Source organism: Megachile rotundata, chromosome 10, assembly GCF_050947335.1.
Source record: "Megachile rotundata isolate GNS110a chromosome 10, iyMegRotu1, whole genome shotgun sequence".
Lineage (NCBI taxonomy): Eukaryota > Metazoa > Arthropoda > Insecta > Hymenoptera > Megachilidae > Megachile > Megachile rotundata.
This window is the reverse complement of record NC_134992.1, coordinates 9,716,140-9,734,128: the sequence shown is the minus strand read 5'-3', so window position 1 is coordinate 9,734,128 and position 17,989 is coordinate 9,716,140. Positions and strand designations below refer to the sequence as shown.

General features: G+C 37.9%; 2 protein-coding genes across 2 annotated transcripts in view; one reads left to right on the top strand and one right to left on the bottom strand.

The window, feature by feature from the left end:
* Positions 1-64: 64 nt before the first annotated feature.
* LOC100881922 (uncharacterized) lies at positions 65-6,150 on the bottom strand. Its single transcript, XM_003701827.3, has 4 exons — positions 5,979-6,150; positions 5,223-5,325; positions 4,879-5,076; positions 65-4,800 (listed from the first exon to the last, which is right to left on the bottom strand). The coding sequence occupies exons 2-4, from the start codon at positions 5,316-5,318 to the stop codon at positions 3,118-3,120; spliced, it is 1,977 nt and encodes a 658-aa protein (XP_003701875.1). The 5' UTR covers positions 5,319-5,325; positions 5,979-6,150; the 3' UTR covers positions 65-3,117.
* Positions 6,151-6,324: 174 nt separating this feature from the next.
* Positions 6,325-17,989, top strand: part of LOC105662060 (uncharacterized) — a 52,372-nt gene continuing 40,707 nt past the window's right edge. Inside the window, exon 1 of the mRNA XM_012281954.2 lies at positions 6,325-6,637. Coding sequence (XP_012137344.1) covers positions 6,628-6,637 — 10 coding nt within the window. The 5' untranslated portion in view covers positions 6,325-6,627. The remainder of the gene's footprint in view (positions 6,638-17,989) is intronic.

The following is a 17,989-nucleotide window of genomic DNA, read 5'->3' as shown; positions in this document are numbered from 1 at the left end:
AATTTTTTATGTTACCAGAGTACATTATTAATAATAGTGTATAAATGAAGAAAAACAGGCGAGCTTTGGAAAAACCATGTATTATAGAATAATAATAGATTACATTGTTCATGGTAATAATGATATAGTAAACCAGAATATACCTGACAATAATAATAATAAGAATCTAAAATAACACGAATACTGAATACATATTATTAACAATAATGAGAGGAGGGACTTTGGGGATGTTTGGCAAAAAAAAGGAAGGGGCCAAACCGCTGAGAACTGCATTCAAAATAAAAGAGAAAAATAAAATGGGGGACAGGGAGAAAATAGAAATACGATAAAATATGATCTATGGATAAACCTAACATCTTCGACGTGTTTTTTCATCGTTTGAGCATTTAAAAAGAATTGACTAAGCAGCCCGACGTGAATCGATTTCAATCACGTACAGATCCGTTCCTCCTCGCAGGAATACAATATACTTCGTTGTATGCAACAAAATATGACGTTTGAAATCAATAGAACAAGAAAAAAAAAAACGAAAACGAAATATAATAAGGAATGACGGTTGATTGTGTTTAAGACTTACTGCTAAATTAATTAAAGTAATTGCTGAACAGCAATCGACGATCATTTAAAAAAAAGCAACGCGTTCACGAGACGCTGATTCATATAAAATGTAAGTTTTCCTTTCTTTCTTTGAAAAATAATAAAATATATAATTCGTTCTCCGATTAAACGCGAAACGCTTTTAATTCTGTTATACATTATAAACAAGGAAAAAACCTTTATGTATGTGTATACGTACATACTATGTATATATGGGTGTGTATGCGCAAGTGTGTGTACGTGTGTGTGATATACCCGCGTATCGCACGCACAACGTGAAAACGTTTCAATATTACTGTTTTTCATTTCCTATCACGCGAGAATTTTTCACGGCACGAAATCACTGCGTTTCGTTTTATTTACTCTCTGTTCCATGTAAGCCGAAGACTAAAAGTGCAGGGGAAGAAGAGAAGATTAAAAAAAAAAGGATCGAGCACATTTCTTTTTTCCACTCGAGAACCAGCTCGTTTTAGGAATTGTACGTGGTTTCCAGACATCTGGAAATTTGTTAAATTGCACCCTGGTCTTGCGGATTGGTCCTTTCCCACCGGCGCCATAATTATCAATTCTAACTAGTTATTCACGAGCTGAGATCTTAACTTTACTAACGAAGCACCTCGAATACACTAAACAGAAAAAATCATTACAGTGTCTATGAATTAAAAGGGGCAAAAAAAAAAAAAAAAACAGAAATTCGGGAGAACGACAGAAACGGGTGTCGAGATTAAATTGGCTCAGTTCTATTTACGGACAGAACACGCTGACGTTTCTTGAATATTATCCTTTTCATTTCGAATCGTTTATCGGTCTGTAAACGAACCACGGTATACTGTTCTCGTTAAAATATCAAAGCATGCAATTCACGTTGCAAGAACGTTACGGCACGACGCTGGTCTAATAACGCTAAATAAATTTAACGGGACGATGTCGTTTCGCGTGGCAGCGATGCTTTACGTTTGTTTAGAGAGCAAAACGACACGTCGAATTCGCAGAGGCCTCGAAGGTAATTCAATCAACTGGATTCGTGCACGTCGTGAACAAAGCCAAGTTCATTAATTGACCATCGTTAAAAATTAACCAGCTCTTCACTTCGATCCTCGAATGGCGATAGCTGGATCGTGTCTACGTTAATTTCCTTTAGATAATAGAAATTGCATCCATTTGTACTTGATTTTCAAATATTCTTGTTTGTCACCATTTTGTCTGTAAAAAACCTCCTCCCTGTACAATGATATATCAAATAAAATTTTCAAACGATAAACTTCCATCAGAAAAATATCTCATGAAATAGTGTAAAATTTAGAAAATAAAAATGCAAACACGTTTAAAAGGTCTTGGCTCCGCCATTCGAGGATTAGCCTATTCGGGACCATCGAATGCCTCTTTAGATAAGCTAAAAGTTGAACGGCAGAACTGCGTGCACGAGTCAGCGAGAAAAAGCTGTCTAAATCGTTTTTGTGTAACGTTTGCTCCAGAGATCACTTTTTATATTATGATCGGAGGTTTGGCAGCCTTTGTGTTATCCTCAACTAATAAACTATGGCATAGGTTAGAATGCGATATAGTCAACGAATGTACCGAGTGGACAAACATTCTTCTTCTTTTTTTGTAATCTTAAAATACACACTCAAAATCCCCTCCTACGCGCTAGGATTTTGCACAAGTATGAAAAATAAAGGAGACGAAATAGTCCTTGTAAGGAAGCACTGACGCGTAGACGGGGATCTGAATAAAATTCTTAAATGCTAAGCTGAAAATCTAATACGTACTATGATTCCATAATATATCGTAACATGAATTTGTGCCACCCGGTATAACTCCGAAATTCCTCTAATTGTTTTGCTGGAAGATAAGTACGCGATGACCAGCCGTTGCTCCATCGTGAAGTTGTTTGTCTTGATCTAATCTATGGGAACGACTCATCTTGCATCGAATGTTGCTCAAATCCACGATACATCAATTAATTTTTCGTTATCGACAACTGTGCATGTGTACCCAATCCAGACTTGAAAGCTGCAATTCGTTTTCATACAACGGAACACTGATAGTGTCCCAGGTTTGAACATCAATAGCTAATAGCTGTTTTTGCTCGAATATTGATAAGTATTACTGGAAGCAAAACTGTTGTCAAACCAAGTGATCACGTGTAAATGTTTAAATTCATCTGGAGTTTAATGAGAATCGTTCCACTGATAAGTCCAGTTAGTTTATCGTGTTCATACTAATCAGCTTCTTTACATAATTCGGTGTTTAAAGAACTTCTCACTATGATCCGTTTGTGTCAAAATTATGCGAAGGAAGACGAATGGATTCGTCGAAAAATAATTGGCGGTCAGCTCCTGCGTGTCCTGATATTTTGGTACGTTTTCGTGTTAATACGTGTATTGTGCTTTCGAGTCCCCCTCTTAGCATCTGTTTCACTCTTGACTTCTTTTATTGGTTAATGTTCTACCTATTTACATTGAATTCATTGCTCTTTAGCTATGAGCCAGTACTCAGTACTAGCTACAAACTAGGCTATCACGAGAGCACGGGACTAATTTCAGTAGCATCTTTGCAGTCTTGAATGGATAGCTGAGTTAGCTCGTTCGCTATCTCTTCCTGAGTAGTTGTCTCTGTCTTCTTCAATATCGTATATCCCTGATGTATCTCTTCGCTCTCACCGTTCGTTTTAGCATTATTCTTAGCCTGTCCGTTCGCTTTTCTCTTGCCTGAAGTTTCTTCGCCGGACATACCAGGATGAATCTTGAAAACGCTTTTTATAATGCTATTAACAGTGGTCTGAGATCGTTTCGGACTATCGTTCTTTTGATCAGAAATAAATTTAATGCGATTCGTTCGGTTGCTTTCCGCGTTTTCTTTGTACTTGTTCCCTTTCATCGAATTACCTTTCGGCTTCGAATACTTTTGATCGGATGAATTTTGTCCGTTTGGAAGATCCGTAGTTTTTGTTTCTTGCTGCTTCTCTTCGGGAAGAGACGTGTTTTCGACGGAATTTGTTGTGTCTCTATCGGTGGTCGTCGAAGTAGAATCAGAAGTATGAGTATCATTTGGTTTCCTAGTGGATTCAAGCGTTTCGCTGTCAGAATCATTAGTCTTTTTAACGTCTTCGTCCAAGTCCGTCACTTGTACATTTTTTGTCTTTTCAACAGTTTCTTTGTCCGGAGACACTTTGTTATTGATGGATGAATGATTATTCGTGTCCTGCCGATCGTTCGACGGGAACTCTCGTTGCAGAACCTTGACAGGACTCTTCGGTTTTGTCCCATTATCGGATAAGTCCTTTTGACAGTTTGTACAGGAAGATTGTTTGGAATGAGTAGGTGAATTTATTTGTCTTTTACTAGCGTTGTTCTTCTGAGCGACGCCCATATGTGGTCTACCTAATTTGAGAACGTTAAGCGGAGAAATCGTTTGAAGGTTAAACGATGCCGTTGGTTCGTACTGTGGAACCGGCTGCACGTGATTCAAACGTATTTGCTGTTGTTGCGGTGGCATTCTACACATATCGATATGAATCGTGTTATCCATTCGTTGTTGATAAGTTATGTACGGTTGAAAAGGTGCTGCCAAATTCGTGTTCATGGCTGGGTTCACGTTCGCGTTCGTACTTGGATCGTAATTAAGAGTGCTGTTAGGATGCACATTTGAGTTCACGTACTGAGGCACCATTTGCCTAGGTAACTGTTGAAACTGATACTGCGGACCCGGATACGCAGGACAGTTTTGTTGCGGAATATTCTGTACAATATTATCCCTACCACACTCTCTGTAATTGTAACGGTCCTGAGTAATCCGAGGAACGTTTCCGTGATATTGCTGTGACACCATTTGTCCAGATTGATACATCTGATCATTTTGAGTGATTACTTGATTCTGAGATTGATGACCGCAATTATCGTAATGCATACCTTCGTTATTCATTGCCCTACCATACGCTAAACTCGAATGATACTGTGGAGGCTGAGACGCGTAATCTTGTTGTTGATGATACTGAAGAACAGGTGGTTGCGCGTCGATCCAAGTCTCTTGTTGAGGAGGAGGTTGCTCTAAATCTCGCCTCGCTTGTACTGCATTCCAAACTTCTTTCAATTCACCGGTAATGTCTCGATCTTTCAGAATCGTGTATTGCCGCATGAAAACCACTCCCGAGTTAACCATTTCCACAAAGTCTAGTAAGAGCTCTATTAAGCTGGTACGTTTCTGTAACAAATACAATGCTATAAAGAAACCCATTTCAAATAAACATTAACAGATATTGTAGTGGCAGATGACACATACCTTTGGATCTTGTGCATTTTTGCCATTGATTCGAAGCACCTCTGGATTAGCCATTACGGCAAATACTATGGCATCTTCTTTTGTACGTGGTGGTCGGACCCTCATTCCTCCATAAAATTGTACAGGTTGAGAGGGCTTTAGCGGCATTGCAATTTTCTCCCATGATAATACATTTACGTAACATGGAGCTACAACACCCTATAATATCAAAATACATTCTCATTAGAGATGTCAAACTATTAATAACTTGACACAACTATAGAAAATGTTGAATGAGTAAATAAATGATGATATAATAAAATGTTTATCTGATAAAATATCTGTTGAACGTTGTATGATCATACCTCTAAAAAGTCTTGTATACACATGTGAGGTTGAGGAGGATTTTTGAACAGACGAGCGCCATTGCGCTTCATTCTAGTTACTCCTCCTTCTGTCATTTTGTAACTGAAAATAACCTTGCATTGAAATTTGATTACAGACATTAACAACAAAACTTTATATGCATGAGTTGAATACATATGCAAAACTCTATACATAAATGATATGCACATTACGTAAAAACAACATTTAACACTGTTATTATTATTTTTAAATATATTTATTTAAACTTTGCATTAAGAAACCTACCTTCAAGCAAAAAGAACATTAGATTGTGTTGTTAAATTTCATAAAAATTCGAAGAATAAAATTATTAACAATCGTGTCACGTAAGCGTTACGATGCGACTGTAAATAGGAACAGTAGAAGGGACGGCTAAAAATTCGTAGCAACAAATGTGGCGGACTAAATGTATCAAATTGCATACTATCATACTTTTATTGAATTTATACGCTCATGAAGTAAGAAATACAACATTTTCTAACAAGATACACCAAATACAGATTCGGAGATAAGCATGTACAGCAATTGAAAAATTTTTACGATATCTCCGATGCATTAGAGCCCTCTCGCTGCTCGACCATCATAGACTGTCAATATAACCTCAAAATTCGTGAAGTTTTTACGCGAAATGTTTAAATAAATGTAAATGAAATGGTTATTTGTATGACGCAATATACTACAAAGGCAATATGTAGACTTGTGTTACGTAAACTCACCCCGCGATGTTGTTTCACGAGTAACAACACTCAAACAAGCTGCGATACAATACAACACATTATCAAGCAGCTTCGGTGGAAAAGATCCATCGCTCCTTTTGTTTATTATTTTTCCGGAGTCTGCGCGATTCAATTTACCATAGGCGCTCTGCTACCTTACGTGTTCGGATTACGAACTAAAATGCACAACATGGCTGCAAGCGGAAGTAACGCACGCTGCATTCATGTGAAGTGGACTGAAATCCCCTAGATTTAATTTTCACTTTTGCATTAATTATTAAGTGTACTATTAGCTTAATTATTAATGGAAACTCAATATCAAATATACTGTATTCACTTTTTAATTATTTTTCGTAAATAATAATGTGAATTGTATGATTAAATTTTTGAAAGATGAATCGAATGAGAATCGATATATTTGAAACGATTAGATCGGTCATGTGACCAAATGGTGGCACGTGCACGCAGAGTGCGCGAATGTAGAATTCGAACAAAATAAATTGCAAAAGTGTGGTGTAAATTATGTTGTTTGTTCTTTATTCGTGGTGAAGTAATTTATATTAGTGTTATGAGTCGAAGTGTCGTATTTTTTCCAACATTCAAGATTTGTAGTTCAAGATGGAAATGTAGTTTCTGAAGAACATTCAAAATGAAGGAAGGTAAGTGATATTATTATCATTATTATTATTCACGTTTAGACTTTTCTGTTAAGTCAACTTTTTTTATAGTTAAGTATAGTTTTTTTTTGCAAACTTTTTTTAAAGTTAAGATTTCAATTGTCATGGCGGAAAATTTTTCATCACAGCACAACGATTAACAATATCCTCTCTTTTTATTTCAATCATCGATCGTGTTACTGCAAAAATATATTGTTCGGCGAAACATTGCGTATCTCCGATTACATTTATACACAGATATTTATTAACAAACGTTTTTACCGTGATACATTAACAGGTTTTGTTTCCTAAACTAAAATGGATACGTATTACATTTTTAATCATATTTTTATTGCATTTCATGTTTTGATACTCTCGTATGGCCCGCAATATCCCGAGGCAAAAATAAATGTATCACGATACTATCGCGTTGTAAAAGAAAAACAGCAATAATTTTATCGTAATTGTTTTTTTCCCTGCACAATTTCGTTTTAATTCCCTTTTCATCCCGTTGAACGAGGAATCGATTAAAAGCGTGTGCCATAATAGACCATAATCGATGCCATAAAGTTGTCTCTAACGAAAAGAAAGAACTATGCTTGCACTTAAGAATATGTATACACTATACACTATACATGTACACCATACATATACACTAGTATGTATATAGTAGTTGAATAAAACATTTATCCTTGTAAATAGTCGAAACTATAAGGCTACATCAAAGAGGAAACTCTAATTACCGAAATAAAAATATCAGTCGCTCTTCTGCGCATGCGCAGCACCGCCAAATATGGACGATTGAAAATCATACACGTCCGTAAATTAATATCAAACAAACAATCATTTTTATTTATATACACGTAATTTTGAAGATGAGAAATTTGCATATTATCAAATATCTTAATTTCTAAATTGTTTTATATAAATTAAAAATTTTAAATTGACAAATTTTATAGTTAAAAAATTTCAAATTTCCTGTTCCCCCCTGGGACCACATGTGATTAAGTATATTTGGGCGCGCGCGAAGAATCTCGTTCAAAAGTAGTTCGGTTTATAGCGATCGTTTACGTAAATCGGCGCGATTTGCACGCGCCCTCTCCCTATTATTATTTCGAATTAGCCCGAGCAATTAGCGGAATAATAATTAGGTAGCCGTTCGGAATAAGTTATCGTTAGTTTATTCGTCGAACACGATCCTCTGGATCGTTAGTGGCGCCACTTGTTCTCCGTATATCGGCCGTGTGTGTACGTGCGTCGTATCGGCCGAGCATCGATGGGGCCCCGTTCGATCCACCGTATCATTATGACGCCTCGCAGGCAACTATCGATCTCGATCGATGATATTAATAGTCGCTAACTACAGTCTTTCACGCCGCTCGCGTTCTAAAGCATGTTTCGCTCGCCTGGCGGATGTTATTTCTTCGCCGGATGCGTGCGCCGCATCGACGGAACTACGGAATCGAAAATCGAGAATCGTTTACGAGTTTCGAGTTTCCTGTTGTCCGATAATAGCGTCATAAATAAATTTACTTGTGATAAGAAACGAGGAAACTTTTATGACAAATTACCAGACGAATTTTTGTATTTTCGTAGAGCTTGATGTGGGCGTATAATTTTATAATTGCGTTGCAATTTAACGATTTAATAATTGTACAATTTAAAAGTTGCGTTTTTCATAGAGATCAATTAAAATTGCCTATATAAATTGAAGATAGATAAATGAATACAAACATTGAATAGGTATATTAATACGTATATAATGTACAGATATAAGAATATTCATTTTATGAAATTAATAAATTAATTTATTTTAGAGTAGTTGCTTGTGGAATTAGTGAAATAGTAGAAGAATGAAGTAGTAGTACAGTATTATCGTAGTATAAAAATATAATATAATAGCAGTATAGTGAAGTAGTTGAGGAGTAAAGTAATGGAGTAATAGTAAAGTGCATGGTATAGTATAGCATCATAGTAGTTTAGCAATATAGTAGCATGGTAGTATAGCAGTCCAGTAGTATAGTGGTATAGTGATATAGTAGTATAGTAGTATGGTAGTATAGTAGTATAATAGTATAGTAGTATAGTAGTACAGTAGTACAGTAGTATAGTAGTACAGTAGTATAGTAGTATGGTAGTATAGTAGTATAGTAGTACAGTAGTATAACAGTATAGTAGTATGGTAGTATAGTAGTATAGTAGTATAATAGTATAGCAGTATGGCAGTATAATAGTATAGTAGTATGGTAGTATAGTAGTATGACAGTATAGTACTATAGTAGTATAGTAGCATAGCAGTATGGCAGTATAGTAGTATAGTAGTATGGTAGTAGGGTAGTATGACAATATAGTACTATAGTAGTACAATAAGTATAGTGGTGTAATAGTATAGTAGTATAATAAGTATAGTGGTGTAATAGTATAGTAGTATAATAAGTATAGTGGTGTAATAGTATAGTAGTATAACAAGTATAGTGGTGTAATAGTATAGTAGTATAATAAGTATAATAGTATATTAACACAGTAGAATGTAGTATTCTTAAAGTAAGAAAGCGTCATCAAGGTGTTAAAAAACGACGGTAAAAATGTTTTTATCGAATATTCACGTAATCGAACGTATCGTAAAGAACGCTCGAGCGAAGATTGAAGTTTCGGAACGTGTCGGCAAGCGTTAACAAGCGGAAAACGTGCGAACGTAACGCGAAGTCGCGATAGGCTGGTGATTCTACGGGACGATGGGGCCCCGTAAGGAGTCTGTAATGCGAAATAATGGGTATCCACCCACTCGATGAAAATTACACGAGACGTGGCCCTCGATCCGGCCGACTCGTTGATTCTCGCCACCTGAGGGACGGACAAATAAAAAAAGATAAAGAAAGAAAAGGAGCCGATCGTGGCGCGCGTACCTAACCCCTCGCGCCGGGGATAATTGTTTAGTAGGCGCGAACACCGTAATTAAAATCGAGAACGATGCGAGCTCGAGATAGCGAGGCGGCGAGGATGACGCGAATCGAATCAGCTGCTACCATTTTGCATCCGCTAATACGGAGTATTGTTTTTATTGATTGGAGTTGGGAATTTGAGGATTTAGGAAATCTGGGACTTTATTTTTGATTTGGGAAATTTTGGGAAGGGAGGATTTTTGGAATTTTTGGAACATTGAAGATTTTGTGTTTTTAGAATTCTGGGAGTTTGTGATTTGGGCAGTTTGGGACTTTGGAGGTTTGAGACTTTGGACTTGAGGACTTTGGGATATAGGGAATTTGGGATTCATGGATTCTGCAATATATGGAATATGGGACTTATGGAATTGGGGGCGAAGGAAGTGGACTTATGGAATTTGTATCTTTGGAAATTTGGGGTTTAGGGAATTTGAGTCCATGGAAATTTGGGATCTAGGGAATTTGAGTCGATACAAATTTGGAATTAATAGAATTTTGGACCCTAAAAATTTGCAGAAGATTTGGAACTTTGGAAAATTAGAGTTTAAGAAATTAGGTATCTAGAGAATTTGGAACTTTAAAATTTTTGAACTTAGCACCCTTGAAGCCATCACACATTAACACCTTGCAGTCCCCAAAAATCTTGCACCATAAATTATTTAAATTTTGAGTCTCCACCCCTTTGACATCACAAGCCACCTGAGAGAATCTCCAACCCTCCTATTTTATAATTCCCCACCCACAAAATTACAAGAAGGCCCAAAATTCCTCCCACAAATCCACAACGCAATATTTTCGCTCTTAACGATAAAACCTAATCCAAGATCGTGAGAGATGCGAATACGATGGTTGGACGAGCGCATTCCATACCCCACGCGAACAGGTAAATCTTCAGCTCCTTCGTTCTTTTTACGGCCCTCCTAATGAGAGCTGGACGGCAACTCGGACATAAACGGATAATTAACCGAGAGGACGGCGAAAAAACGAGCAGTCAGAAAATGAATGCTCGCGAGCGAAAGTAAAAAATTCGTGGCAGGGGATAGCCCCGATCTGACCAGGTGCATCGAACGTCGTGTACGCGCCCTCGTCGGCTTGTCTGCCCGTTTAAATGAACCCTACCTTGGGCTCCTTATGAAAATTAATTGACATATCGATCGGGGCTGATGCGTGTGCACTCGGCACTTGCTGTTCGGCCTTCGGTTTATACTTGAGGAGAACAGGAAACGATAATCATTGATGATCAAGGTTAGGGTTTGGGTAGAAATGTTGTATTTGAGGATTTTGATGTGGTTTGTGGGATGTTCTGGTGGACGTATGGGGTTGGGAGGTGTGGATATTGTATATATGGGATGGATATGTAGTAGGTGGATTTTTGGGGGTGAGGGTATAGGGAGATGGGGAGTTGGATAGTGGGATATGGGGATTTGGAATAGTGGAGTTTTAAGGTCGAAGGATTTGGGGATTTGTGAGATTTGGGATTTGAGAATTTGAGGCAGTGAGAGTTGGGATAATGGATTTTGGGGGAGTGGGATTTAGCGTACAAGGATTTGGGATAGTGGAATTTGGGATATGTGGAATTTGGGATGTGTGGAATTTGGGATATGTGGAATTTGGGATACGTGGAATTTGGGATATATGGAATTTGGGATATGTGAAATTTGGGATATGTGGAATTTGGGATATGTGAAATTTGGGATATGTGGGATTTGGGATATGTGGAATTTGGGATATGTGGAATTTGGGATATGTGGAATTTGGGATATGTGGGATTTGGGATATGTGGGATTTGGGATATGTGGAATTTGGAATATGTGGGATTTGGGATATGTGGAATTTGAGATATGTGGGATTTGGGATATGTGGAATTTGGGATATGTGGAATTTGGGATATGTGGGATTTGGGATATGTGGGATTTGGGATATGTGGAATTTGGGATATGTGGAATTTGGGATACGTGGGATTTGGGATATGTGGAATTTGGGATATGTGGGATTTAGGATATGTGGAATTTGGGATATGTGGGATTTGGGATATGTGGAATTTGGGATATGTGGGATTTAGGATATGTGGAATTTGGGATATGTGGGATTTGGGATATGTGGACTTTGGGATATGTGGGATTTAGGATATGTGGAATTTGGGATATGTGGAATTTGAGATATGTGGAATTTGGGGTAGTGGGATTTGGGATATAGAGCTTCGAGACACGTGGATTTGGGGTCTTCAGAAATTTGAAGATTGTCAAATTGAATACTTTACAAATTTTTTATTAAACCACATAAAAGTTCAAAATATCAAAGACAAGAAACCTTAAAAATTCAACTATAAATAACAAACTTGTAAGTTCAAAAATTTGCAAATGATCCCAAAAGAATCAAATACCTCTCTTCCATATACCACTCACACATTACCAAATAACCCCGTTAAAAACTCCCAAGTGAAAGGCACTTAAAATTCCGTCAACATTTCCCAATTGCAATAACAAAGTCCAATACAAAGCACCATTACCAAGTTGAATCTCGAAAGCTCGTAGAATCGAATGGCCGTGACGGAGGAAAGAAAGCAGGGGACGAAAATAAGGAGACATCGATGAGGAAGAAAAGAAGAAGAAGAAGAAGAAGAAGAAGATCGAGCAACAAGATCTCACGAGGTATCTCGATAAATCCCTTTCGCTGGACAAATAACGACAAGGCTCATTACTATAAACACGTCTCGCGTGGTCTCTGCGTGTGGCACGTCGGCTTCTCCGTTCCCTGGCTATTTATTTTTATATCTACACGCCTTTTTTTTTTCTTCCCGTTATTATATTATCCTTGCCCCTTCCTAATCGTCGAGACATATTTGTCCCTCGGTCGCACGGCAAGCGATAAACAAAGCGAACCAGATCGAAGCTTCTTAAGATTTTCTTCTCGTTTTGTTTATCATCTTCGACGGTCGTTGAATTACATTTCGACGTTGACGGTACGTGTAAACGGAGCTTGGCCACCTTCCGATTCTCGGTAGATTTACCTCGTAACGTTCGTAGGTGTGAATTAATTACAACGGTTGGCTCGCGTTTATGGCAATCGGTCTGGCTCGTGTCGCGAAAACATAACGCGGCGTTGTGTCGCGTACGATGATCGTTTCGTTGATTTGATGCTACGATTAAAGGTCACGTTACATGCCGTCACGAGTCTCTTCTTACTTCTTTTTTCTTTAATTAAAGAGATTTACCGCCGAGTCTACTGCATATAAGTGGATATTAACGATGATATTATAAGATTAATACGCGGGTTTAGAGGAATATAAAATAGAGAGTTTTTGCTCGGTGAAGTTGTTACGCTTGCTTTCGAATTAATTGCTTGGTATTAAATTTACAAATTTATGACTGAATTTTATTATGTTTTGTTGTTAAATTATTGAGTTTAGTTACAAATTTAATGTCCTGTTTCTAGGTCTAAATTTTAATTCAAAAATTTACAAATAACCAAGTTTCAAATTTCTTGAATTTCAGAATATTTTAAAATTTTCTTTCCCAAGTTATCAAGGTTTTGGTGAAATTCATAAATTCTCTAATTCTCAAAACTCCAAATTTTCTGGTTCAAAAATTTCCTAATTCCAAAATTTCTTAGATCCCAAATTCCCTAGTTCCAAAATTCACTAGATCTAAAATTTCTTAGTTCCAAAATTCACTAGATCTCAAACTCCCTGGATCAAAAATTCCCTAGTTCCAAAATTTTTTAGATCTACAATTCCCTAGCTTAATATTCACTAGTTCCAAAATTCGCTAGCTCCAAATTCTCCAGATCTAAAATTCCCTAGTTCTAAAATTCGCTAGCTCCAAAATTACCTAATTCTAAAATTCTCTAGTTCCAAACTTCAATAGCTCCAAATTCTCCAGATCTAAAATTCCCTAGTTCAAAAATTCCCTGGTTCCAAATTCTCTAGATCTAAAATTCCCTAATTCCAAAATTCTCTAGTTCCAAAATTCCCTAGCTTCAAAATTCCCTAGTTTCAAAATTTTCTAGTTCCAAAATTCCCTAGTCCCAAAATTCCCTTGTCCCAAAGTTCCCTAGTCCCAAAATTCCCTAGTTCAAAAATTCCCTAAATCCTTAAATTCCCACATCCTCTAATTCCTAAGTTTTCAAATCCCTTTCCTAATTCCCCAAACTCCAAAACCCTCTATCTCCCTAATTCCCCAACTACACAAATTACCAAATTGTCAAATCCACAAATTCGCACCCCTTCAAATCCTCATCAGTCCAACAGTCAACACCCAAACGAAAATTCTAGAATCCAAAAACCCGGAAACTGCAAAATCACCGTCGCATCCTCGATACCTGATGGTTGCGCTTGGCCCGCGTTGCCCGTGAGCTGTTTGGCGGGCACACGATCTGCCCATCTCCGCTACAGCATATCGATACGATCAAGATCACGGCTGCGCAACAATAATTTTATAAGGTGTTCCCTCGATGCACCTTTTATTCGTTTTGTTGTTATCGCGAGTGTAAAGAACGGTTACGAATAGGGGTTACGGTTCGTTACGGGCAACGTACGCGCCATTTGCATTCGGATAATTTGGATGTCACAAAATTTTACGAGCCGATCAGCCGTTAGCCGGCCGGGCACTCGATACTCACGGCACGTCCCTCGACTTCTCGACACAGACGAGGACGGAGAAAGAAATTATCGGCGATTTAAAGCTGATTCTCTGATCGGTCGACGCCTCCTCCGGCCCCGTAACACACCGTGTATCCCCAGACCCTGGTTATTACGGTTATCACTTTCCAATCACTGTAATACGCTCTTAATGCGTGACGATTCCGATGATTTGTGTGTTTCGAGGCGAGGGCATGAACGGGTTTCAGAAAACGGGAAATCGTCAGACGTGTGCGCTAAACTCGCGTTTTCTAAGACGACGAGATTTATTGATATCCATAAGATTTTCAACTTTTATTGTTCTAGTGATTAAGTCACAAGATTAGAATCTTATTTGCTGCGATATAATAATAATGTTTATACGTACAGAGTGTTTCATTTCATTTTCATATATGTATGCGTGTATGTACATATGTGTGGGGATATGATTTATGTTCAGTTTCATATTTGTATATACATACATACCTTTTCATTTTCATATATTATGAAATTATTATATTTTATATATTAGACAACCCTCTTTCATCAGTTCTAACAACAGAATATGTTTTAGCAAAAGTTGAGATCTTGTGTTACATATGGTGGTTGAATATGGTTGATATTTTATGCAATTTTACTGATGTTTCATATCGGTGGTCGCAAGATCAATTTTAATTTTGTGTTACTATTTTTGACAATTCAGATTTCTTGTTCTTTCTATAGATTTTCATTTAACTTTCTCTTTTTGTATCCACTTATTTCCGTCGATGACTCTTTAATCTTCATGTTCTTTTTAAGAGCGTTAAAGAGTCAAATGCATATTCAGAAAAGGATTGAAAGCGTGAAAGGAACACGAATTCCACCCAAAGGCTACGAGCTCTTGGTTTGATCTTATCTCGCCGGAGATCTTTACCTCTGTTAACAAGGTGTCGTTGTCAGCATTCGTCACTACTAATAATAATCAGCTGGCAAAGTTTAGTCCGCAGGATGGAGCCATGCGAATTTACAACAGTGATGGCCTTAAGCGTCGAATCGTTTCAAACTAATATTAAATGTTTCTGAAGTTGTTCATACAGATTGTCAATTATTTGGAGCTTTGGGTATTTATTGACGATGTTGGAATGTAACTTGTAGGAAGAGGTATTTTGGGATTTTTGGGTATTGGAAGTTTTGGGGATTTAGGGATTTAGAGAGTCAGGGAATTAGGGAGTTCGGGAATTAGAGAGTTGGGAAGTTAGAGAGTTAGGGAATTAGGGAGTTGGGGATGTAGAGGGTTAAGGAGTTAAGAAATTGGACATTTGGGGATTTGAGGATTTAGGGAGTTGAGGAGTTGGAGATTTGGGGTTTAGGGAATTGAGGAGTTAAGAGGTTATGGAGTTGGAGATTTGGGGATTTAGAGACTCAGGGAATTAGGGAGTTGGGAAGTTAGAGAGTTAGGGAATTAGGGAGTTGGGGATTTAGAGAGTTAAGGAGTTAAGAAATTGGACATTTGAGGATTCGGGGACTTAGGGAGTTGAGGAGTTGGAGAGTTGAGGAATTGGAGATTTGGGGATTTAGGGAGTTGAGGAGTTAAACGTTTGGGATTTAGGGAGTTGACGAGTTAGGAGATTAGGAAGTTGGAGATTTAGGGATTTAAAGAGTCGGGAAGTTAAGGAGTTGAAGATTTGAGACTTAGAGAGTTACAGAATCAAGAAGTTGAGGAATTGGAGGTTTCAGTATTTAAGGACTTAAGGCTTCATTGCATTTAGGAATTCAGAAATGTAAGGATTTAAGAATTTAGAGATTTCAGGAGATCGTCCCAAATTACTGTATCCTCCACTTTCAAAAATTCCCTAGACTTGTCCCAAAGCTTCCTAGGTCATTGTATCATTTCCACATATCCGATAAGATTCTCCCTAATAATACACTATAATCAAGTGCTAAAACAGTACACACCAAAAACCATGAACAATCCCATGCAGATAAACAAGAAACAACGAAGAAAAACGTAAAATCGGTTCGTTCGGACGCGTGCATCGTTCGTCTAACGCTTTTTGACAGTTCCCCATACGCCGCCATCGTGGTAACCACAAAGTTTCAATAAGGAGTCAACGATAAACCACTCGTACGGCTACATACTCGTTCGTGTGTACGCACACGTACGGCGAGTAAAAAATACGAGCGTGAAACGCGAACGCGCGAATAAGGTGTACGTCAACGTGACTAAAGAGGCCTCGTTACCATAATCGTCGATGCAGAAAGGGGGCAGGGGGGCCCATAGGCCGGTATATTCTTAAATCTGGCAAGCCAACACCTAAACACGGTCATCATCGCTTCGCGGTATAATAAGATCACACCGTGCCGAGGCCCTCGTTCAGAACGAGCGAAGAAAGAGCCGCTCGTGACCCTAACGTGGCTGCGATATACTTACGCCACCTTTCTTTCTCCCTCAACCTGAACCTCGGCCTCGAGGCTATAGAAAAAAAAAAGAACGACGAAGAAAACGAACGAACAAATTATCGGCGGTTTAAAGATGATTTTCTGCACGGTCGACGCCTTGATACATACCCTACACACCCCTGCCCCTTTTACACACGTGTACTTTGTTGCCTCGTTATTAAGCCTATCTAGCGAACGAATCACCGTAATACGCCCCGTAATGTGTGACAATCCCAGTCATTTATGGCCCCTCCCGCGAAATGCGGAAGTTACATGCTCTGTCGTTTCGAAAATTATGCCTGTGATGGAAATTATGCTTTGGGAGATGATCAGGGATGGGGAAGAGATGCGTGCATGTGGTATGGACTTATGGAGTGGGATTGGAGGGGGTGTAGATTTGGAGAGTTTGGAGGTCGATGTTTGTTGAGGGGATTCTGGGGAGGTTAGGGGATTTTGGAGTATGAGATTTAGAAATTTGGGGATTTAGGAATTTGGAAATTTGGAAATTTGAGAATTTGAGAATTAGGGAATTGGGGAATTGGAAATTTGGGGATGTGCAAATTAGGGATTTTGGAGCTAGGGAATTTGGGGATGTGAGAATTAGGAATTTAGGAATTTTGGAATTAGGGAATATGGGAATTTGGTAATTAGGAATTTAGGAATTTTGGAAATAGGGAATTTGGGGATTTGAGAATTTGAGAATTTGAGAACTGGGGAATTTGGGAACTTGAGGATTTGGAGATGTGAGAATTAGGAATTTAGCAATTTTGGAACTAGGGAATTTGGGAATTTTAGAATATGGGAACTAGAGAATTTGGGGATCTGGGAAATAGGAATTCAGGAATTTTGGAATTAGGGAATATGGGAATTTGGTAATTAGGAATTTAGGAATTTTGGAAATAGGGAATTTGGGGATTTGAGAATTTGAGAACTGGGGAATTTGGGGACTTGAGGATTTGGGGATGTGAGAATTAGGAATTTAGCAATTTTGGAACTAGGGAATTTGGGAATTTTAGAATATGGGAATTAGAGAATTTGGGGATCTGGGAAATAGGAATTTAGAAATTTTGGAACTAGGGAATTGGGGGATTTGGGAATTAGGAATTTAGGTGTTTTGGAACTCGGGAATTTGGGGATTTGAGAATTTGAGAACTAGGGAATTTGGGGACATGGGAAATAGGAATTTACGAATTTTGGAACTAGGCAATTTGGGAATTTGAGAATTTTGGAACTAGGGAATTTAGGAATGTTAGAACTAGGGAATTTGGGAATTTTGCATCTAGGGAATTTAGAAATTTGATTGTTAGGGAATTGACTATTTAGAGATTTCGAAATTGGGCATTAGAGTTTTTAGAAATTTGTTAATTTAACAATTAA

Coding starts and splice junctions, on each gene's coding strand:
- LOC100881922 (XM_003701827.3), bottom strand. CDS start 5,318: ATGACAGAAGGAGGAGTAACTAGAATGAAGCGCAATGGCGCTCGTCTG. Junction 5,077..5,222: donor GTATACAAGACTTTTTAGAG/GTATGATCATAC, acceptor TTGATATTATAG/GGTGTTGTAGCTCCATGTTA. Junction 4,801..4,878: donor AAAATGCACAAGATCCAAAG/GTATGTGTCATC, acceptor TATTTGTTACAG/AAACGTACCAGCTTAATAGA.